A 24,245-nucleotide genomic window follows, 5' to 3' on the forward strand; every position below is an offset into this window, starting at 1 on the left:
CACCCCTGTTTTGTGGGAAAAAAGTGAGTCTTATGGTGCAAAAAATACAGTAAATTATAAACCACCCAGAGAGTGCTTTAAGCACTACGAAGTGGTATGAAAGCAGTATGTTTTACTCTTTTTTTGGCGGGGGGAGGAAAAAAAAATACAATAATCATCTTATATTTTACAAGAGCACTTCAGGAGCAACAATTAATTAAAATGCTTTCCTTCTTATATCCACCACACTTCCCTACCCAGCTTCAAAATAAGGAATACCATATATTTCTTTCAGGTTCATTGTATCAAAGAGTCCTAACAGATGGCAGAACAAGCCTTAAGGAAGAAAACACAACTGAGGAATGGCTGACAGCATGAAATCCTATCTCCTTGATGTCTTTATTTAGCATTTAAATTCTTTTTATTCCAACAATACAAATATGTAAGCACAGGAGGAAACTATTAAGTAGCACATATATGCTCATGGCTGCTTATAGTTAATTACATTCCCCAAGCAATAAAAAAAATAACACATGAAAAGCATCCTTCTAGGAAACAGAAGCAGAAGGATGAATTTCACTGCAAAGAATCATAGAAGGCAGCTTTCTGTTTTAAGACATAGCAGCCAGCCTGTGAAAGTGCTAGAGATAATTATCCACAGCTTTTGCCCTTTCTTTTATAAAATATTGCCATTTCCTCACTATAATTTAAACACCACTTCATTTTGTTATCTACAGCATAGATATATAAAATATAAACTCTGTTTTATCACACTTTTGTTTGATAAATAGTTTTTAAAATATCTACTGTACATACAATGCCCATGCACTGATACTTTAGATATATAGTTTGCTTCTTTCTGCTTTTCTCTATATATATGCTTGTAAACCACAATAAATACTTATTTAAATACAGCAATAAATTGACAATTGGGTTTTTTAAAGGTTAAAAAGGAGCAAGGTAAAACCAAGGCATCATTCAAGAACCAGATAAAGTAAGGAACAGCAGTTGAGTCATGGGTAGATGATGCTTAATTCTACGTACATCTACAAATCAAATTAGACATTTCTCTTTCTCCCTTTTTAAAAACCATGATACCATCCTCACTGATTAATGTAGGAGAATGGCAGGAAAAACAGATACTTCACTTGACTAGATGTGCCTCGAATAATAGGATGACACTGGGTTTCTTTTTTTCAAAACTGAAAATGTGTAAATTATACAATAAATATTATAGTCATCTTCAAGTGCTTTTCAGAAGGCGGTGACTGGCGTCATATTCGATGACCTATATTCAAATAGTATAAAAGATATCCAAGCTGTAAGTGTGTCAATTTTCAAACATATTGAAATTTCCACCCGACTAATTCTTCCGCCCCTAACCTGCTATCCCAAATGGCATGCTTCTCTCTGGCAGGTGAACAGGTAGCAGTGTTGCATATGGGTGTGTACATCAGGGTGTGCTCAAGATATTTTTCTGCCTGAGGAAAGAATGAAACAGTGCCCCACCTGTATTCTACACAGACAGTGAGCTGAATCTTGTTTCATTAAGGGAAAAAGGACAGCATGATCAGCTTCACCATAAGGCAGCATACTTGCTGACAGTCTAGTTGTATAGAATATATAGCTGTACAGTATCTTTCAACACTTTACCCATGGGCCAGTGCTCCACAGCACTTGTCTGAGATAGCTACCTCACCCTGTGTAATGGTAGGGATGGCTCCAGTGTGCATCCTATATCTGTGCACAAGAATCTGGGTATCAAGGCAGAGAGATAGAAAGGATAATTTTGACAAGAGGATTGCCATCTTTACTTTTCCTAGTTCTGTTCTATATATAACCCCCACCTGCTCAGAATGTGGGTAGGCTTTATGAGTCTGAGGGATGAGAAAAAAAGAGGAAGCAGAACTCATATGGTTGGTCAACGTCATTGATTCAAAAGAGATCAATGAATGACCAAGAATTCCAGGAATAAGAGGATTTGTTTAACTAGTTGCAGAGAACACAAAGTGGCCTGAGTGCTTCTCAACTCAGGCAGATATTAAAAGGAAAAGTAAATGACTTTCCACTGGGGAGAGTCTCCAGTTGAACTTTTCTGTGCAAGTGCAGAGCCTGGAAATGTAACTTTTTGGACAGCAACTCCTGGGACCATTCAGTCAGCCTGCTGGTTGGGTGATTCTGAGAGATTAAGTCCAAACAAGTAACATTTTCAAGCTCATGTTCATGTCAACTGAGCAACAAAGCACTGATCTTGGGGAATATGCTTTTAACATCCTTTGGGTTGCACTGTGCCCAGGTTTTCAAACAGATCTTCTGGCAAATGTTAACTGCTGCTTTTTCTACTGTTTGTGCTGGTTTTACTGTTTGCTTATTGTTTATATATTACGGTTTTTATTCTGCATTTATTTTACTATTTATTCAAGTGCCTTCTTTAAAACTGAAAGAGATCATTCAAGTTTCTAGCTGAATAAATAAGTAATAAAATAATTTATTGCATAATCTGAAAACAAAACCAGTTGATACTAAGTGCTATTTCTTTTTAAAAGAACCGATACATTTTTGAATGAACAAAAAGTACAGGTGTAATGGTCATAAAAACATACTAGATGACACTGACAACTAAACCGGATGCCCATTATAACCGAGTTGCCCCGGTAACATGCAGTACTCTAATTTTAGTTACTTTTATTCAAAATCTGGAAAAGTAAAATTTTGGACAACAATCTGTAGAAGACCCCAGCATTGGCTACGCTGGCTGTGGGATTTTGGATTGTGGTCCAAAGAATATTGCATTTCCAAGCTCTACTGTCATTCAAGGCCTTCTTTTGAAAGAGAAGGATGCTTCTGACTGATTAGAGTTCTTTTTAGTTATAAGCTTTTGCATTATTGTTGAGCGGGGGGGCGGAGGATAAGAGCTGCACAAAGTGCTATTCTATATGCACTGGAACGGTCTCTATACAGTATATGCATCTGACATGCTGCCAGTAAATACTACCACAAAGGAAATACTCAAGCTGTAGCACTGTGGTATTATTTAGCATTTGCGCCTCTAAAGCTCCATCCTGCTTTAGAAGTACAGTAATTCACAATGCTCTGATTTTTTTCTTACATTCCTGAGATCCAGCTAGACTAAACAAGGTTCAAGCCCATATCATTCAGATAACCTTGCATTGTTCTATAGCTGGGGGGAAACCATGCCCCTCATTCCCCCCCCCCCAGTATTTTATCTCATTAAGTGAATCAGTTAACTTTGTGTGTTGCACAGTAGGACTATATCAGGATATTAGTTTCTGGCATTCTCTTTTACTAATGTATAATCTGACCCATGAGAATCTTTCTTATGTCTTTTTGTCTCTGCCATTACTCCATACTTTATTATTATCCAGTGAAATCCAATGGTGACTAAAGGTCAAATCAGACTATAAAGATAGTACATCATTATTGAGCAGCATTGAGCAGGGGGTTGGACTTGATGGCCTTGTAGGCCCCAGATGTTTTGAACTTCTGTCACCACTTGTCATGGTGCTTGCTGATGATAGGGATTGTCGTGCAGTACATCAGGAGGACACGATGTTAGGGAAGGCTGGACTAGGCTATTTAAAATCATGTCCCATTTTCAATGGTGACTTAAACATGGCATTTTTAAAAATTCTAGCAAGCAGTCACATGTTTGCTACATACATAAAATCCCTACAGTAGAAATCTCAAACCTCTAGGAGCAAAGATAATAATATGACACCTTTGATTCCCCTTACACTGTCACAGGTTCATCCTTTTAACAGGAGAGAGAAAAGCTTTCAATAAATGCTTAACAAACTCTTACATTTGACATGCTTTCTCAAACCTGAGGAAGCATGATAAAACTTTCACAGGGGTTCACCAGTATAATTACTGGCCTACCTGTGTAATTAGGAAATGAAATGGAACTGCAATAAAAATAATATTAGAACAGCTGCCAAAAATGGCTGTCATGAAAAGATTCCCCATATAACTTCATAACAATCTTAAGACACACAGAAAGCATCATTCATGGCATCTCAAGCAGCCTTTGGCCAAATTATACTTTTGTTTCTGCCTAAAACATGTTAGTTTTGGTTAAACGTGTTCCATGGAATTGTTCGAGTTTAATACCTGAAGACAAAATCCAAATCAGCCCTGCACTATCTGAAAAATTAAGAAATGTATAACAGCATGGATTACTGAAGACTATTTGTATACTTTGTTAGATGGCCTTATTTGTGCACCTAAGGAAGTAAGCTTCACTTTATGAAAGTTGATGCTCCAACAGATTTGTTAGACTTTAAAGGTGTCAAAAGACTCATAACTGGTTTACTGATGAAATGCAACTATTAGTTCAGCTACTTCTCTGGTTCTGACAGGGAAAATGAAGATAGTTTTTGCATATTCCTAGTTTCTCAAAAGGTCTTTGTGTTCAGTACTGAAGCCTAGCATTAACATATTGAATCTTAAATGAAACACAAGACTATTTTGGACTACCCTGTTAACCTACTTTTTGGAATACAACTCCCACAATTCTCAGCATTGTCAGCATTGTCACTGGCCATGTTTGCTGGGGAATTCTGGGAGCTGTAGTCCAACACATTTTCCCAAGCTTGGCCTGTATTTTGAAAACCATATATGCTCTGACTTTTATTGTTTTGAAAGAACAGTCCAGAAACAACTCAAACTGCCGATTTTTCAAGGGCCCATGACCTATTCATGCCAATTGTTTTGATTCCACCTATGATCTGATGCAAATGCAATGGGTTTCTGATTATAACAGGATCAGAGGTGCATGCTCTTATCAACAGGGTTGCCAAGAAGTGTTCGTATCAGAAACCACCTGCTGCTGTGTTTGCCACAAGGGGCTTTGTGACATATCAGCATCTTTGCAACCTGCTGGGTGGTGAGTAATACCCAACTGGACCCTTTCGAATCTTTTCCCCCCACAGTAAACATAGCTGAATCAACTGTGCACCTGCAGGTTGCAAATTAATGATATTTCACGTTCCTGCAATAATATTTCTGTAAACAGCAAATTCAAGTTCCTCTTTTAAAGAGGCCTTGGGCAACAATTTTTCACAAGCAATTCAAATGCATCTAATATTTCAGCACCAGCTAGGCAATGAGGATTATCTCTCTATATATTATATCCCTTGTCCAAGGCCTGCCAGACAAAGCAGGACAAGTTTTCTTGTTATGGCATAGATTTGCTCTTCTTTTTCTTTCTTTCTTTTTATTTTTTTGAGACACGATCAGAGAAAGCTAGCAGTACAGGGACATTCTGCTCCTGCGCATTGCTTCACTGATCAAGTAAGCAGGGCTTAATTCTGGTTCCTCAGTCATAATCACAATATTCTGCCATTCACCCAGTTGGTTTGATTTCTTAATGGTGTCCACTACACATAAAGCATACAGACAGTCATCAAAAGTGGCAGCCATTGTGAGTGGTCGCCCATCCCAGGTTCGGCGGTCATCCTGATCTTCAAATGCCTCCCGGACAGCTTGTACCATCTTTATAGTTCCTCGGAGATAAGGGGATGGGATGTCGCTGAAGGCCTTATCTGGTAACAAAGCATTGCTGACTGGTGTGGAATCTTTCAAAAGGAGTTCCTTTTGAGGCGAGTTATTGCTCTGTCCATATAAATCGGTGCCTACTACCGTCAGTCGCCCGCTGGAACCCACAACAACAATATCCTGCTTAAATTCCCCGGGCACATTGAAGTTGAGGGTGACAGTACAACACACGCCACCTTCCAAGACCATCTGAAAAGTACAAAAGTCATCACTTGTGATTTGCCGTATCCCCTTGATGTGGTCCGTCTGTTTCACAAAGGTCTTCAGCAGCCCATGGACTTTCACAGCCTTCTGGCTGGTAAGGAAGGTCAAGAGGTCAATAATGTAGGTGCCAACCGAGTGCAGTCCCCCACCTCCCATCAAGTCATCACAGCTCCAGTTGTACTTCTTCCCCAATAGGCTCCCACTGTGGACCTGTACCTCGCACACCAGCAGCTCCCCAACGTAACCCTCCTGGATCAGTTGCTTCATCTTCACAAAGGCAGGTAGGAAACGGAGGACATTGCCCATGATGCTCATGAGCTTGGGATAGTAATGGGCAGCAGTCATCATCCTAAAGGCATCCAGTGGAGTGGCTGTTCGGTCACAAATGACATTCTTCCCAATCCCTGCCAGATAAGAAAGAAAGAGTATTATGAGGCTGGAGCATTTCATGATCCTCAATACCAATGTAATAATACAGAGAAATTGCAAAAGGGGAAATTCTGTTGAACAAAAAATTCATAAAGAGTATATCCTTCACCTACAATCTTTGTTTCTGCCCGGTATGTAATCTCTTTTTGTTTCACTTAAACTGCATGTGTGAAGAACAGAATTCAGAATTTCTGACTTGCCCGATGAAAACAATTATTTCTTATCTGACAAAAATATGGTCTCACCTGAAAAGGAAGGCTGTGAAACTAGAATTTTAAGACCAAAGCTCATTCCTCTAGTCCAAATCTCTGTTTTGCACAATATACTTTATTTTTAATGAATGTTTGCAGTTCTTCCTGATTTTGTATAATACTAAAATTTAATGTAATCAATGCCTACATTGGCCTAAATTTTTATTATCCTGATAGAGTACCAAAAGCTCAGTCATACCCTAAAGAGGGAAAAGATATAATTTTAGACCTTGCAGCTCCTGCAGACAAATGATTTAACTTCAGGCAAAATCAACTACATACGCTTTACATCTGGTGTATTAATTTAGTTCCTTGCACAATTCAGCTTTAAAGCAAAGCATATACCCCCCCGCAACACATCCTGCTTAACTTTAAAAGAAGGTGTGCACTCTATACATAAATCTTCTGTAAAGTAAGTTTGCTTTTGACACTCCCATGCCAACAACAACGGCAGGATACAAGGAGGTTGTAGCCCTTTCGGCATGAAAGTTGCCCAGCTTTTGAACACTATTCTAGTGGGATTCCTCGGAAGCTCATGAAAAGGATTCCAGAATGAATGGATGAGAAATGGAAACTAACATTTTCTCCAATAAATTAAGCCAACCCACAGGCTGCATTCTCCCTTCAGTCTATAGTGGCAAACATGGAGCAAGGGTAGTAAGTACGGGTGTGCTTTTCTTTTTCTGGACTCCCAACTCCAGAAAATTCAGGGGTCCGTAGGTATGTGTTTGTGAGCTGGAACTTCCAGAATTATGCCTATGGAATTCTTAAAGAATTCTAGGGTTTGGTGCCCAAAAAAACCCTGAAAGGCACACCCCCTAGTGGTGAGTGTCCTGTATGACTTGACCTTGTACCATGAAATCAGAATCTGGAAGATTTACAGTACTTCTTTGGTGTGCAACTAACTCCAGAACACCACCACAGCCATATGCAAACATGGAGAGTCACTAATTTCCCATCCAAAAAAGTAAACTAAGTGTCAAAACAAAATATGCCTCAGGTACTTCTGCAGTGGGGTAAAGTTCAGGAGCTGATATAAAAAAAGGCTTCTATAGAAACATCTGCTGAGGGGGAAATGTTCTCTGATGAGAGAATGTTTGAAAGGCCAGATATGGAACTAAAGGAATGCAGCATATTTCTGTGTATGTATATATACATCTCTCTCTCTCTCTCTCTCTCTCTCTCTGTATAAAATAACCAAATAACCTTTTTTAATCTACTACCACAGGCGTGTCTATTTTTTTTCTGAGCCTCTTCCTCAAATGTACAGATTGCCTCTGAACTATAGCCCCTCTGAACCTTTGTCACTAAAAATCTATCATTTCTCACTGTGTTGACTTGATTCAAAGAACATTAGCTTTGTTTGACTTCACAAAATGAATTCATGTAGCTGACCTACATTCCTTTAATAGGTAAAGTTCCATCTGTACCTTCAGTTACAGAAATATTCAGCACAGATCAGCGATTTATTTAAGCAAGTATTTACTAAAAGAATATGTTGTCTCTGTAAGCCTCTAGGGTTAGCAGACAACCAGAAATGTAGAAATTCACATTTCAGATAAATATCCAACAAACTTCCCTTAGCTGCAGTGCACATGCCAAACTTACTGCAGCCATGGAGACCATTTTATTGTGTTTCAGCATCATCTCTTCTTGCAGCCTCGCTAGTTTTCCCTCCACAAATGTCCTTCGGTTATTTCTTTCTATCAGGTACTGACACTGATCACCATAGTAATCATTTCTCTTTCCATCACCAAGGTCTTCCTCCTTCAGCTCAAACCCAGGGATGGGCGACTTCTCCATCAACAATTCCCACTGGCCAATATGGTCCATGCTGAGGAATTATGGGAGTAGTAATTCAGAAATGTCTGGTGGGCCACGTTTACCCCCATCGTAGGAGCAACAGCTCTTCGGTTTCAAGAAACCACAAATTCTTTTGGAGTTGCAGCTCAAAGAAACTAGACAAGTATGCAAAAGACTTCTTGGACATAATTCCAGGTTGGTTACAGCCTTTCATCAAATTCCTATCAACACATGGAGGCCAGTGAGGGCAATGTCACATAACACCCACCAGATAGAAGTTCATAACAAATATATAGCGGTGGGTGTTTATGTATTTACAATGCATTTTAATGCATATAATATCATTTGGGGGAAAGAACTGCTGGATAGCTCAGTGGGTTAGGTGTCTGGCTATGGAGCCACAGAGGTTGAGAGCTCAGTTCCCCAAAGTGCCTCCTTGACTGGGCTGGATTTGATTATCCATATAGGGTCCAGTCCCTTCCAGCTTTGCAATTCTAAAATGGTTATGATTATGATTATAAATATTGGATTATAGCAGGTTATCCACTGATTCAATCCTGAGGAATAATTCAGATTCTCATACAGTACTTGCACTGAGATAACAGCTTTCATTGGTGCCTACTCTGGCCCAACTCAGATCACTTTATTTATCCTCATCCTCCTTCAGTCCTTAGAATGGTCAGATTTTTTTTTTGGACCAAAACTCTTAAAACTCTTAAAACTCTTGCTTATCTGCAGTCTAATCACACTTCAAAATCTGGGTTCTAAATGAAAAACATTTATATAACCTAGGACATTTTTCAACTGGAAAGAAAAGGCCCACAGTTTGGCTTTCAAGCATTCCTTACTATTTTGAAATACCCTGTTTCCCTGAAAATAAGACCTAGTATGATTTTTCCGGATGCTCATAATATAATCCCTACCCCAAAAATAAGCCCCAGTTAAGTGAAATCCTGCCCTCCACCATTGTGCAGCAACCAGAAGTAGATGACATGACTGTATTTTAATAAATGTAGATTGTTGTTCTACATGAAAAAAATCCCCTGAAAATAAGCCCTAATGCATTTTTGGAGCAAAAATTAATATAAGACCCTGTCTTATTTTCAGGGAAACACAGTATGTCCAAGCTCCTGATGAGCAACGTTGGCTTGTATGCAATTTCTGTTAAGTCTTATAGCTCACAAATGCTCTGGATGAGAAACATGACTTCCATGTGTCTCATTCAAAGCATCAGACTTCCATGCAGAAAAAAAGGCCTATGTTGCTGCCTCCCATAAATTGTCCTAACTTTGCATTGTGTCACCACTTCACATCCCAAACAAGTAAACTATAATCTGTGGGTAAATGAGGATCAGAATTATTAAAGTGAAGGAAAACAAGATTAGATTTCCAAGCAATCAACATGCACATTTGATTGATACATTTGTTTCGCATTTCTCTGTCTTGAGATGTACCAGGCAATTAGATCATCCCTTTAGACAAGGAAGGTGACATAACAGCTGGATCTTAATTCACAATGGCATGCTACAAAGTAGCCTTCAGCAATACTCTACACACCAAGAAGCAAACAATGCAGCAAATCCTGCTCCTCTCTTCAACTTTTTAAAATTGTTCTTTTCTAAGCACATTTTGCAGCCATCTGCTTAAACAGCACAGCTTTTTCATGCCTCAGTTACTTGATAGTCTGCCAACTGGTTAGCTTAATTTGCTAGCAATAGGCCTACAGTTTGAGCATTCTGATTTTACAAACATTTGGAATTATGTAATTTGGGAACAATTATTGCTTTATCTTTATAGGGAAGAAAGGATGGTGAGTTGCTTTTCTTCCTAACTGAACAAGCTATTCTTAATGACCTGATTGTAAGGGCATTTTTACCAAAGCCGGGAAAGTTTTTAAAAAATATGGGTGTAATCAGAGGCATTTAACCTGCTGCAGGGATGGGTTGGTTAGCTCCTTTTTCTGGTGGTCATGTAACATATTGTGAAGTGGCTTAAGAAGACAGTCACTTCGGGATATCGGCAAATTAAACACTTCCTCTGGTCCTCCATGGATACACTGTATCACATTAAAAAAATAGAAAACCTCCTCCAGGAAGCAGGAAGAGACAGGAAGGGGCAATGATAATGCTGTTGCGGGGGGGGGGAGTGCACTGATCTTTTCACTCTTGTGCAGAAGCAAAAAATCTTGCAGTGTTGGCCTTTTTTTCATCAGAATGTCTAAATGTTTCCAGACACCCTTTTTCCATTGAGAACATTTGCAAGTATTTATTACATCCTTATTTACTTGCTGTGATATAAAAACAAGAAAGTTTGAAGCTGTTATATTCAAGTTAGAATTCAACACATGGAAATCTATATTTATTTATGATGATGTATTATTTTGTAATATGAGAGTATCTGAGTACTGTAATCAGTCTCTCCCCTCTATAGCGAGAGTTTTAGCTCAATACATATTTGCAAACTGTAACAGAATAGCTTTCAGCCATACATACTGAGTCTAAAATACAAACACTTCTGTGCCCATTCTCACATTACAAAATATATCCTTCATATAAGCATGTGTGTGTCAGCGTATCAAACTGTACTGTAGGAAGTCAGCTTCAGAAGGAACCTTAATATTTGGAGAAGGGAGGCAAGTTATGTGAAACAGTTCTCCTTATCCTTACTCGCCCAGCCACCCACCCAGGGCATGCAGACATAAGATGTGTTTTTAGGGCTGTTTCAATTAGAACATGGACACATTACTTTATGGGACTATCAGTTCCAGAATACTCCAGCTGACATAGTCTGTTGGGGTTTTGGCAAGTTCTAGACCAAAAAATAACATTTTCAAGTTCTGGTTCCAGCAATCAACTCTGTTAGATGACTGGAGCACTTTTGCAGCTGAGTAACATGCCAGGCTGTCAGAATCTAGGCACCAGTTCCCTGTGCTGATCTCCATTCTAACTGTGACTCATGCTGTGAGCATGCTTCTAGGAAAAGTATGGTGGGAAGAATAAGCAACATGGTAATATATGGTAATATATGGTAATAAATGGATAACCATATAAAAGAAATGTCAGATATTTCAAACCAAATGTGATGATTAGCACTGCATTAAAATAAGTTTGTTAGTTCACAGTGAACATAAGATGCTGACTTAAAACTGGACCATTAGTTTACCCCGGTACTATCTATTTTAACTTGCTGGGTTTCGCTGAGGATTCGTGTAGATGTTTTTTCTAGCCTTGCTACTTATAGTCCTTTTAAGTGGAGATATGCAAGATTGAATCTGGGGCTTTCTTCATGCAAAACATTCGTTTTCTATGTTCTTCCCTTTTAGCACAGGCTCACTATGTTCTTCCGCATTAACAGAGGCTCGCTGTGATAAAGGTTAAGAGTTAAAGCAGATATTTCCAACTACCTATGTATTCTTTCACCCTTACACAGTTAGACTTATGTAAAACCCTTCGGGGTTTCCCTAAAGAATTCTACAAACATAAATTCAGTGTAAGTGAAGACACTGTAAAATAAAGTGGAAAGATTACAACACTGTGGTGCAAAAATCTTCATGCAAAAGATTCTCCTAAATCTAAGGCATATCAAAGATGCAAAACCACTGCCCAGGTTCCTAAGACTGGTTAATCATCATCATCATCATGTCAAGTCAAATCTGACTTATGGTCATCCTTTGCAGAGTTTTCTATGTAAACGTACTCAGAATTGGTTCACCATGTCCTTCTTCTGGGGGCATCCTGGGATTGTGCAGCTTGCCCAAAGCCACACTGGGATGAACAGTAGGAAACTGAACTCCCAACTGTGAGGGTCCGCCATTTACCTCCTCCCCCACTCCAAATAAACCAGGAGACATTTTCAAACCAAAAGACTCATCTTGATTTATTAAACTTGGCAACGGCACAGAAACATTCACCACAAACTGGGGGGTAAGCTTCTCCGGAAGGAGCAACGGATCCGACAGGGGTAACCATGCTTCAGTTTCAAACGGATTAGTCGACTTCGGTGCCCAGGGACCAGCCAGAACTCTTTCGGGTTCTTGGGGCACGACGTCTTCTGGATCTGGGACTAGTAAAGGGGTGGTCTCCTCATCCCCGCTCCATCCCCAGAATGGGAATCCTTCTCCCAAGTGGGTGTCCCATGGCCCAGGAAGCACCCCATCTTTCTCAACTCCTCCATGTGCCATGCTCTCTTAGCCTCTCTCTCTTTCTCTCTCAGCGGCCTCCTTTTCCTCTCTTAACTTGCGCCGCCACGCTCGAGTCTCTGATGGGCACTGGGATAGTCCTTTCTTTCGGTGACTCTCAGCCTCCTGCTTAGGTACTCTCACTTGCTCCCACTTCCCAGTCCATGGGTCCTGCATCCACACCATCTCCCAGCCACCCGGGATACTGTCCCAGTCCCCTTTTATCTCCCCCATTCCCGCCTCCGCTACGACCCACCTCCATTCTTCTTTTCCCGCCAAATCCTGAGTGATCTGGGTAGCTACAGATAACCCCTTAATTCCCTTTTCCAAGTCCGAGGTATCGGCGGCTTGATGTATCAGCTTGGGAGGGAAGGGACGCGGAGCGGTCTGTGTTCCTACAGTTGCCTTGGGGCAAGACGGCACTCCCACCAATGCCTCTTGACCCGAAGCCCAGGTCTCACACCAACCTCTGGTTCCACTGCCAAATACCTAACTCACTGAGCTATTCAGCCAGTTAGGACTGTTTACTGCTATTGAATAAACTGCAGGTTTATCCCTCAACAGTCAGGCTTTCTAACCAAAGGTGTCATGAGATCATTTTGTTTTATATTTCTTTGTGGCTTAAATTCTCCCTCTTCTCAGTTATTTGTAGAGCTCCTCTGTGGCGCAAAAGTCAGCAAAATGCAGACATCTGGTTGTGGTATTCAGCTGATTCTGACAATGTCAGCTAATTGCTTTTTCTTCTGCCACCCTCTCAGAAAGGAATCAAAATACCTCCCTTCATTAACGGAAAGCAAAACAAACATTCTCAGTGTGTGCTCATTACATTAATAAAATCTCTGCTCCCTATACAAATCACTCCTCAAAGCACACCCAGTGTTCACCATACGGCACTAAGTACAAGTGACAAACCATGTACAGTATGTTCCTTTTTGGAGTCTTGGGGCTCCACAGACCCCCGGCTTCCCATGCCCACAACCATTGATTGCCTCACACAGAAGGAGACTAAGATGAGGCCTTGATGATCACGAGTGGGCAAAATATGGCCCCTCGGTCCCTACTCTCTTTCAAGCAACTTTGAGCCTCCCTGATAAAGCAACCCAACTTTTTTTTAAAAAAAATTAACCAGTTTCATGTTTTTAACTTGCATCTGTTCTGTTATTTCATTGCTGGATGACTGACTGTCTAGAAGACAATACATGGAATGGCTTATATTTTGTCACTTCTAAATTTGTTCTTTGTAATGCTTTTTCCCAGCACCTTTAATATAATGTTATTAATTGTTTTTAATATTGTGTTTTTAATGATGTAAACCACCTCAGTTCCTCTTTTAGGAGAAAGATGCAGTAAAAATATTTTAAAATAAATAATATAAAATAAATAAAATATATAAACATAGTGAACAGATAAATACTGTACTGCATCCAGTTCTGGATAGTACACTTTAAGAAGAATGCAGATAAACTGGAACAAATTCAGAAGAGGGCAACAAGAATGATGAAGGGACAAGAAACCCAGGCTCTATGGCAAGAACTGGGTATGTTTAGCCTTGAGAAAAGAAGACTGGGGGGGGGGGGGAGATACAACAGGACTCTTCAAATATGTTAAAGGTTATCATACAGAGGTGAGGCAGTATTTGTTCTTAATCATTTTAAAATTCAGGACATATAATAATTGCCTCAAGCTACAGGAAGCCAGTTTTCTGTTGAATATCTGGAAAAACTTCCTGTTAAAGCAGTAAGACAATGAAACTAATTATCTCCAAAACTAAAGGCATTCAAGATAAAGTTAGGCAGCCAGCTATCAGATACGTATACTTTTGACTCCTGCACTGAGAAAGAGCTGGACTTGATGGCTTTATAGGCTCCTTCCAATTTAATTATTCTATGCTTCTAACATTTGATTCCTGTGTACAACTATCCATTAACAAATGCCATGAATTTGATGCACCACTTCTTCTACAAGACAACCAAGTCATTGCCATGTTTAATGTGACCTGCACACCCAAGTTTCTGTATCCTTCTGGTTGGGTTCTATCTTCATAATGAAATTGGAAATGACAGAAAATTGAAATGGAGAAGGCAATGGGGAAGGGAGGTTTTATCCTTTCATAATATGCTCCAATGTCATTATCTAATCTTCTGGAGGACTGGAAACTCTATACACAAGGAAGGCTGTATTGACGAAGTGCCAGATAAAATGAATTCTCATATTGCTTGGATGCAATATTTGAAACAACAGCTGAACACTGATTAAAAGACAGTCGTTTTTACTTTGCAAATATAAAAACACATATATCTGATACACGAACTATTTACAAGGCAATCACCTTTACTTTCAAGGCTGCTGCCCTGAACACAGGCTACTGAAATCCTGTTGCCATACACTGCCACATTAGATTTAAGCAGCCTACTAATGAAAAGTGTGTGTAGTACAGCTACTCTCTATGTAACCTGTGATATTTTGAGCATTGATTTGTTTAAAATCGGTCTCAAGGAAATAATAAAATCACTCTTAACAATGAAATCAATGTTTCTAACTCGTAGAAACATATTGATCACATATGCAAAGGAAGCTCCTGTTTTCTTGGAGTCTCTCCTCTCCTCACTGATACAGGCCACTCATGATTATTGTTAAGACCTGTTGGGTGTACATCTTCTTTCCATTGAAGGTAGTAATCATAATACTGTTCATATCAAATTTAAACATCAGATTAACCTCAGATAATAACAGAGGAGACTTAGAGTGGCTTCCTTGCTTTTAACTCTGCCCAGTGTCTATTTGATTGTGCCACTGACATCCCACTTCCCTCACAGAGCAGGACTTAAGACACTAGAGTTAGACTCTAGTCACATACTGTGACGTTTACCACGTGGCCCCTGCTTGTTTCACCAAACAACGAGTTCACGTTATGTATCCCACCACGTCCTTTACCACGCTGCCACTGGTTAATCTCTTTACCAACTATGTTTCCTGTGAAAGACTGAGGTCCATTCAGTGCTTAACTTTCAAATAAGAACAGGTTTATTGGTTACAAGATGTTTCAGGAATAGTTCTTAAGCACATTTTTAAAGTTACACAAAGTGTTCAGTATTTTCCTTTAACTTCCTCTATACTTAATACAGATAACACTCTGATTGTTCACCCCCTAAACTCTCTTTCTGCCTCAGAACCCAAAGCTTCTCTTCAAACCTCTTTCCTCTATACAGTGGCGCCTCGCTTAGCGATGTTAATTCGTTCCGAAAAATCGCTGCTAAGCGATTTCATCGCTAAGCGAAACGCGGTTTCCCATTGAAATGCATTGAAAACCGGATAATCCGTTCCAATAGGAACGAATTGCCGTCCTTAAGCGAAAATTGCCATAGGAAACATTGCTAAGGGAAACGCGGTTCCCCAACTGAAATGCATTGAAACCTATTCAATGCATCTCAATGGGGGGGAAAATACAACAACAAATTTAAAAAGTCAGAACAAAGTCAAATTTGGTTAACAAAGGGTTTATTAAGTGCACTTTATGATTTCAAACATTTTAAACAGTAAACTTTAACTTTATAAATAACAGAAAAACATTTAAAAAACAGCAAACATGAGGCTATTTAAACCATCATTAAGCGAAACAGGGGACCCAAAATTTAATTGTTCTGTGAAGCATGATCCCAACCATCGCTAAGCAAAAATCGCCCATAGGGACCATCGCTAAATGAAGTGCAAAAACACTCCGAAAAAGTCGTCGCTAAGCAATTTCGATGCTAAACGGAGCACCCATTAAGGCAGGCATCACTGTATATCACTTCTCTATCTGCTTCCCATCTACTCCACACTCTGCTTCAGCCCCCCTTTTATATAACTGGCTCCGCCTGCCAACAGCTCCCTATTGGTTCATGCAAATACACTGCTGAATATGCATAACAGGGTGACCACTACACATATATTAGGGAAAAATAAGTTTCAAGGGACTTTAGAGACTAACATATTTTATGACGTAAGCTTCATGGTCTACAGTTCATGCAGTCAGTGTTCTGAGAACACACCACATGTGATGGACAGCAAAAAATGCATACAGAGTGTAAGGGAATTTACCCCATGGCCCCTGTTTATTTCACCAAACACAGAGCTCACAAAAGTATCCCAACACACCCTTTAACACGCTGCCACCAGTTGATCTCTTTATCAACCTATATTTCCTATGAAAGACTGAGGTCCATTCAGTACTGAACTTTTAAACAGAAACAGGTTTATTGATTACAAGTTGTTTTAGGAATAGTTCTTAAGCACATTCTTAAAGTTACAGAAAGCTTCAGTATATTTTACTTTAACCTCTTCTATCTTAATACAGGCCACACTCTGACTAATCACTCCTTAAACACTCTCTCTGCCTCAAATCCCAAACTCTTTTTTCTCAACTCTGGCTCTGACTGAACTAACTAGACTCTGACTCACCCCTCCCTTCTAGTTTCTCTGGCTCTGCCTCCCAACAGCCCCCATTGGTACATGCCAATAATCTTCTACCTGAGCCAAAGCAGGCTGATCATATGACATAATTATCAATGACATAAGCTTCATGGTCTACAGCAAGGGTCCCCAACCCCCAGTCCGCGGCCTGGTGCCGGTTTGTGGGTTTTCTTTAACTGGACCATGTCCACGGATCTCCACCCCCCATGCACGCACACACGGTGGGCATGTTGCGCTTGCGGGTGGATGTGTCACGCTCACAGAGGAGTGTCGCACTTACGTGCCTGCAAGCGTGACACACCCCTCCGCAAGCGTGATGCCCCTCCACAAGTGTGACACACCCATCCGCAAGCACAGGAGTGCCCCCACCCCTCCACACACAGAGCCCGCACCCGCCCCAATCGGTCCGTGGTTCAAAAAAAGTTGGAAACCGCTGGTCTACAGTTCATGCAGTCAGTGGTCTAAGAACACACTACATGTGATGGATGGCAAAAAATGCATACAGAGTGTGAGGGAATTTAAGTGCAGAGAAGTACAGACAGTGATAATAATTATTTTTTTTAAATACAGTACAGATTTTATGAATGGTGAAAGGGAACTGGCCAGGCAGATTTCCCTAGACAGGGAGATCAGCAGGAGCAGCACTCCCAGGATGGCCTACTCCAGGTAAGCTCCTGTAGCTCTTCAACTCAAGGGCACGACTGCATAGATGTTTGCCCCGCAACGAGCCAAATTGACAACTAAATTGCTGTGACCATTCTCACAGAAATGTTTAATTATTCCAAAAAGGTATGTTTCAATTGTCCATATATCACACCGCTTCCTTTCCTCTTCTCAGCAATTATCATCACCCTTTTACCCATCCTTTGGCCAGCATTCAAATCTCTTCCTTTCAATGTTTAGCAAGTGAAATAGTGCTGAACTGCTAAGACATGATGAGGATTTGAATTATTTTTTTAAATACAATGGACTGATTACATTGCAGTTGTTGGGGAAATGAACAGATTTAGCTACCTAGTGCAATATCAGAGTAAACTGGCATGATTTCCCATTTTGAGGCATGTAGCTTTTTATCTATAAAGCAAACAACTGCCCATTATTATCTTGTAATCTCCCTGCAATTCCTCCCTGGGCGAAAATGTTCTGGGCAGGTAAAAAACAATGCACTAGACTAGATAATGCTTCTTAGCTGGAAGATCTCATTTGTATGGGAGATTTCTTTCTTTCTTTCTTTCTTTCTTTCTTTCTTTCTTTCTTTCTTTCTTACTTACTTTCTTACTTTCTTACTTACCTACTTACTTGTTTGTTTGTTTGTTTAAACTTATATACCACCTCATAATGCAACACACTCTCTGGGTAATTTACAGCAAAGCATAAAACAAATAATCAAAAAAGCATATAAATATAAACTGACAAACAAATCAGTCTATCAATCAAATCACTGATTGATCCGTTCCTTAAATCAATCAATCAGTAGATGTCATTTCCCTTCTGGAACAGTGCCTTACAGGTAGGAAGTTGGCACAGGTCAAATGTAGAATAGCATTCACTAACCTGGTGGTTTCCTGGCATTTTAGACTATAGTGCTGGATGGAAGAAGAGTGGAGAGGTGTGGGGTATAAGAAAAAGCTGTAGGAGCTGAGTCTGGCCTGTTGACCTTCTGCTGGCCACTTCTCTTTATTATTAGAGGCTAGTGGAATTGTGAAATTCCTGTTCCTGTTCTATGAATTTTGTTCCTGTTCATATGACTAGAAAAGGGAGCCAATTGGGTCATGCTGAAGTACTTCACTGTAAAAATACATCAGATTAATAAACTAAGCTCTAATTCAGTTGCAAACAATGTGACCTACTTAACATGAAAACACTGGTTCTTCTGGGAGTTAGCCACAGAAGCCTCCATCTGTTTCTTGTCTTTCCATTGCTTCCACATGTTCCATAAAGAAAATTATGAGAATCCAAGGAATCACATAGTTATTTAAAATAAAGTTTTAAAAAAAACTACTGTCATTTTTTTAACTTTTTATAAAATTATGATAACTTGCAACATCTACAGTGAGCAAATTGTACTGAAGGTCTTCCCACATCCCAAGTTATGCTTCTGAGAAGTTCCATTCTGGGTTTCTAAGGATAAAAATGTAGCTGCTTATTGTCAAAGCAAGAAGTAGCAGAGAACAGATGGAGAAAACTAGTTATTTTTCCTTCATATTTTTAACTTTTGTTTATCCATACTGTTTGTCACTTTACACACTCCTATTCAAACATGCAGAAATAAAATGACATGGGATGTAATTGAGCAATTCATGGAAGTTGCAAAAATTAGAGGAAGAGAAATAACCTGTAGGGAGAAATTGCAAAACAAACAAACAAACCACCAAAAACTGGAAAATGGGGTTCAAGTAGATGATGTCACTTCAGTCAAAAGAAGAGAGAATACCCTTTCTCAGTCACTTCATATAAAAAGACAGGAACTCAAAGCATGTTAGAATTATTTCCCCTGTAGAATTCTTGATTTCCATTTCTGCAAGTGACTGGCTACCAGTTGCAGAACATGGTGCCCAGACAGAAACATGACAAGGACAGCTCTTTGGAGTGATATAATTTGCATCCCAAGAGGAAGTGTCATGTCTTTGCAGACACTAATGATTGAGCTCCTTTGTTTATACACAAAGGTTTCCCTTGAAAGCTATACTGTGAAAGAAAAGGGTTCTTTAATGGCTGGTGATGCTCCATGGTTTGAAGTGTGCTGTGTTTTGAGCTATCTGCAGTTGCTGTAAAATTCAGTTTGGGCACCTCTTTTGTTAATTAACCACAACACATATTGGCGAATTTGGAGTCCTTGGCAGTGGCAGGCCATTTGTCTTACCTTGTTTATTAGGCTGCTTCTAACATAGTGGCTGAGATGAATCATCCTAACAATGAGACATCAGCTATGGCTGGGTTTTCTTGTCATTCCTCATAAAATTCTGTTTGTTTGACTAACAGACTATTCATACAATAATTTCCAGTTTTAGTACTATTTCCATCAGTCAAGAAGTACATTATGAAAAACTACGAGAAAACGACGCATTTTGCAGAATAGTCAAAATGTTCCTTCTTGTAGACTGTGATACCTGCCTGTGACCTTAACAGCTTCCACCCACTGCAATTTGTACACACATGGATTAGAACAGAACAGCACTTTTGTGTGGTACGCACCACCCAAATTAACTGAAGCAACATATCCTAACTACAAGAAAAAAATTTAATTCATATCTGAATACCTTTTACTATAACACTAAAATCTTCCACACTTCTTACTCTTTGTTACAGCAGCTGCTGGCTGGTGATTATGTCAGTCTAATCATCTAGAATGATCAGATATCTTGTTAAAAGATATCCAGAAATCTTGTCTGAATTATTTTACAGGCGGTGTCTGTTCATCAGGTTTCTGAAAGTGACACTTCTTCAGCACAGAGGAAAAGGCAGATGTATGTGAAGAACAGCAGATTTTCAGTTTCAAACAGACAGAGACAATGAGTGTGTTATGAGTAAGGGTGTGTCCAGGCAAGTACATAGATCGGTATTTGGATCACTGTTGGCACAGTTTGATTCAAACCACACCATGTCGTCCATGTGTACATCTACTTTGATCGACCCATCCTGGCCCTTTGAGAACTGTCCTGCTCCTTTTTGGAACCGGTTTGGGGCTTCTGTTTTTTTGGCACGATTCACTGCACTTCTAATTATCCCATTGTGTAGCATGTGCAGATAGAAAGTTGGCACCCAAATGGAGCTGTGGGTGGTGTTATCAGAGGTAGACAATCCTGTGACATAATATGTGGGTTGTGACATTAAAAGGGAGAACAGAGAAGCCCTCTCCTCTATTTTCATCAACTTAAAAAAATATTTTCTTGATGCAGCACAATTCCAATACCATGCTAAGTTGATGCATTGCTCTTTTGATATTCCACTTACTTTATTCAACCAAAAAAGGAGGAAAGCCACTGCAGCCAGCTGAACTATGGCTGCCAGAAAAGGCAGGAAAGGGGGCTATGTTGACTCCCTCGGTTCTGCCCCAAAAGGCAACACAGCCCCAGCAGATCCTTGGCTGAGGAAAAAAGTGGGGGAAAGGGGGGTTATCTCCCTTCATTCTTCCCAACCTTCATCCAAACATTTCCCCCTCACACCAGTATCACCACCATGAGTTCACCACACCACTGCTGTCCTCTGCTGTTGTCTCCTTACTCACAAGTAAAACAGTAAATCTACTCATGAATAAATCAGGTACCAACACATTGGGAAACCAGCACTCTGAGAACTTGTGTGGATCCTTCTCACAGAAGAATAAACATCTCCAGCGTGAATAGAAGGCTTGCCCAAGTGAGAGATAAAACAGATAGCACTGATGGTAAGAAACTTAAGTACAAACCAGATCGCTCCAGGCCCAAAGACTGCTGGAACGCCAGTACCCACTCCCTAAGATTTCTTGACCAAAGCCTGAAACAGGTCTTTACTATGCCACAGAAGTGGGCCAGGCAAGTGCTGGAAACGATCTGGAACTGCTTCTGATTCAACTGATTGTACACAGGTAAGCATGGAAGGCAAGAGCAGGTGCTTCACCCATAAAAAGCAGAATACTGTTTTGTAGTGGTGTATTTGATGTGTACAAATTGTGTTAACATACTATTATGCAACTTTGCTCCCACTCCTGGAAAATACCTCTAGGTACTCATGTTCACTAATATGAGCAAATAATGCAGATGGGATCCATCATCTTACCACAACAAAATAAACAATTGTCTGGAAAACACAGAAGCATCTCTCAGCTCAGATAAGATTTGTACACCATGAAACAATAAAACCTTACAGTCCTCTCAGCCTGCCATTTATTGGTTTATTTGGGTGTCTGACGTCAGGTCACATAAAATAAAATGGAATTTCAAAACAAAGCAAAAGCAAAAACAAAACACCATTTATAACAGCATGAGACAAGAGGAATCCCTGCCAACCACAAGACACGGTCACTCTATTCACAGTAAAATTAATTCCACACATTTGTCATTGTATTGACCCATTCCTTTACAGCTCACACAGAAGCTACTGAGGCTTGCTATTCCTACTGACCTCCATTTAAAAACAAAAAAGATTACTTTAGCTGTTTTAGCCCCAGTGCTTTATACATAGAGAAAACAAAAAAACAGAAATGAACTTCTGGAACAATCCATTAAAGAAAACATGAGACCTCACACCAATGTCTTTTTTTCAAAGCCTTCTCCTTGATCTGAAGCTCGTGTTTGGAAGAGGGTGCTTAACACTACTGCTTTTATTCTGAGAGAAAAGAAGTTGATTAGATGGAGAAAAGTAAACATAGAGCAAAGAATAATTGGACCTTAATTGGAATACTGTAGCCAGTTCTGAGATTCCCAGAGTGGTGTAGTGCAGGGGTCATCAACCCCCGGTCCGTGGCCCGGTGCCGGTCCGTGGGTTAGCTGGAACTGGGCCGCGGACACAGATCTCCACCCCCCCACCATGGGGCAGCCAGCCTGGGAAGCACCTCGATGCACGGCTTTGCTTCTTTGTTTGCTGGCTTGCTCGCTCCCCACCCTCCCTAACAAGCCAGCAAAGAGTCAAAGCTGTGCGTCAGGGCACTTCCCAGGCTGGCTGCCCCACGGCAGCTTCCCTGTAGAGAATGGGCGCTGGGGGAAGCATTAGCATGAAGGCCACTCACCTGCAAGTGTGACACACCCACCTGCAAGTGTGACACACCCACCAGTAAGCGGGGGGTCCCCACCCCTCAACCGGTCCGTGCATGGAGCACACACACCCCAAATGGTCCGCGGACCGAAAAAGGTTGGGGACTGCTGGTGTAGTGGATAGAGTGACAGACTAGGATTCTGGAGAAGAGGGTTTGAATTCCAACTTGGCCATGAAAACTCACTGGGGGAGTGCAACTGGTAAAAACACTCCTTAAATATCTCACTTACCTTGAAAGCCATATTAGAGTCATTATAAGTCAGTTTCTACTTGACAGCACAGAACACAAACACAACCAGTTTTGGGAACTACAGTATATGGAGGATAGTAAGAAGCTGGAACATGTCCAGAGGATGATCAAAGTTGTAAAAGGTCTAGAAACTAAACCCTATGAGTAATGGTTGAGGGAGCTGGGCATGTTTAGCCTGGAAAAGTAAATACATAGCAGGGAAGACTGGACCCACGAAGATGTCTAGAAACTGCAAGCAGACACCTCTGACTATTCTCTTGACATCATCACATAACAAGCAGTCACTACATCATGTTTAGCTTGTTTCTGTCAGTTTCACTTTTTAATAAATCTTATGTCTGCACAATCATTGTATGGCCTCTCAATAGAATCCAGCAAAAATGTGCTCCTGTCAACTGGAGGTAATATTCGTGTATTCCTGATGAAGTGGACTGTGGTCTACAAAAACACCTGCCATAATTAATTTCTCCAGATTTAATGTGCCAAAAGATTTTTTGTTGTTTTGCTCTAGAAAAAGTTACTTGCAATCAAGTCTCACATAAAAAATGGAAGAGAACTTCCTTGCTTCTTCCCTGCAATCTACTGCTTTCAATTGGACTCATCTTCAAGCACTTTTGCTGAATACTGCCTTTTGTTTCTGCTTTTCTAGAGAAGAGCTGGGGCTGCGTTTGGAAACCTTCTTAGACAATTACTGTTTACAAAATAGCTTCCTGTATCTCTTCTGTGCTCCTTGAAATGATCATAAAAGGCAGCAGCGAGGGAGGGGGAATTTTGTACATGCGATTCCAAAGGAGGCAGCCGCTTTCAATAATTAACCTTGGAAGACTGTACAATAAATTACTCACACATCCATCCTGTATCTCAAACAGCCTACAGATACCAATTGTGTCTTGTAATTACCTCATCTCTAAAACATGAAATACTAAAAGTGAGCCAGAGATCTAAGAATAATGTCGGAGAGTTTGCTCTGTTCATCATGGGCCAAATTAATATCTCCTACCTACTGCAAGAATATTGTCATGAATTTTTCCCAGATCAAAACTGGGAGTGGAATCCAGGGATAGTATTTTCATAATTAATGAACTCCCAGTCCCATAAATTGGTGGGAAACACACACACACATAGCTAAATTATGGGATTAAGAGTCATCAAACCTGCAGGAGGTAGAGCAACCCTCTTACCTTTATGCCATTCCTGCACTGCTTGTTTTTATTACCTTTGCTTGCTTTGTGTGTTCTCTGTTAGTTTTGTATGTCTATATGTGTGATAAAATAAAATATAATTTTTAAAAAATACTATTCTTGAAATTATCAATTTCAGGATGCCAGAATAATGGACCAGATTTTGAGGAACTGAATAAGGCTGTGACTACATGATCAAATACTGTGGG

General features: G+C 40.2%; 1 protein-coding gene across 2 annotated transcripts in view; it reads right to left on the reverse strand.

Moving 5' to 3' along the window:
• Positions 1–359: 359 nt before the first annotated feature.
• GFOD1 (Gfo/Idh/MocA-like oxidoreductase domain containing 1) overlaps positions 360–24,245 on the reverse strand; it is a 54,845-nt gene continuing 30,959 nt past the window's right edge. For both annotated transcript variants that reach the window (XM_020812214.3, XM_072998624.2), the window contains one exon: positions 360–6,164. In XM_020812214.3, coding sequence (XP_020667873.1) covers positions 5,245–6,164 — 920 coding nt within the window. In that variant the 3' untranslated portion in view covers positions 360–5,244. The remainder of the gene's footprint in view (positions 6,165–24,245) is intronic.

The sequence above is a fragment of the Pogona vitticeps genome, chromosome 4 (assembly GCF_051106095.1).
Source record: "Pogona vitticeps strain Pit_001003342236 chromosome 4, PviZW2.1, whole genome shotgun sequence".
Taxonomy (NCBI): domain Eukaryota; kingdom Metazoa; phylum Chordata; class Lepidosauria; order Squamata; family Agamidae; genus Pogona; species Pogona vitticeps.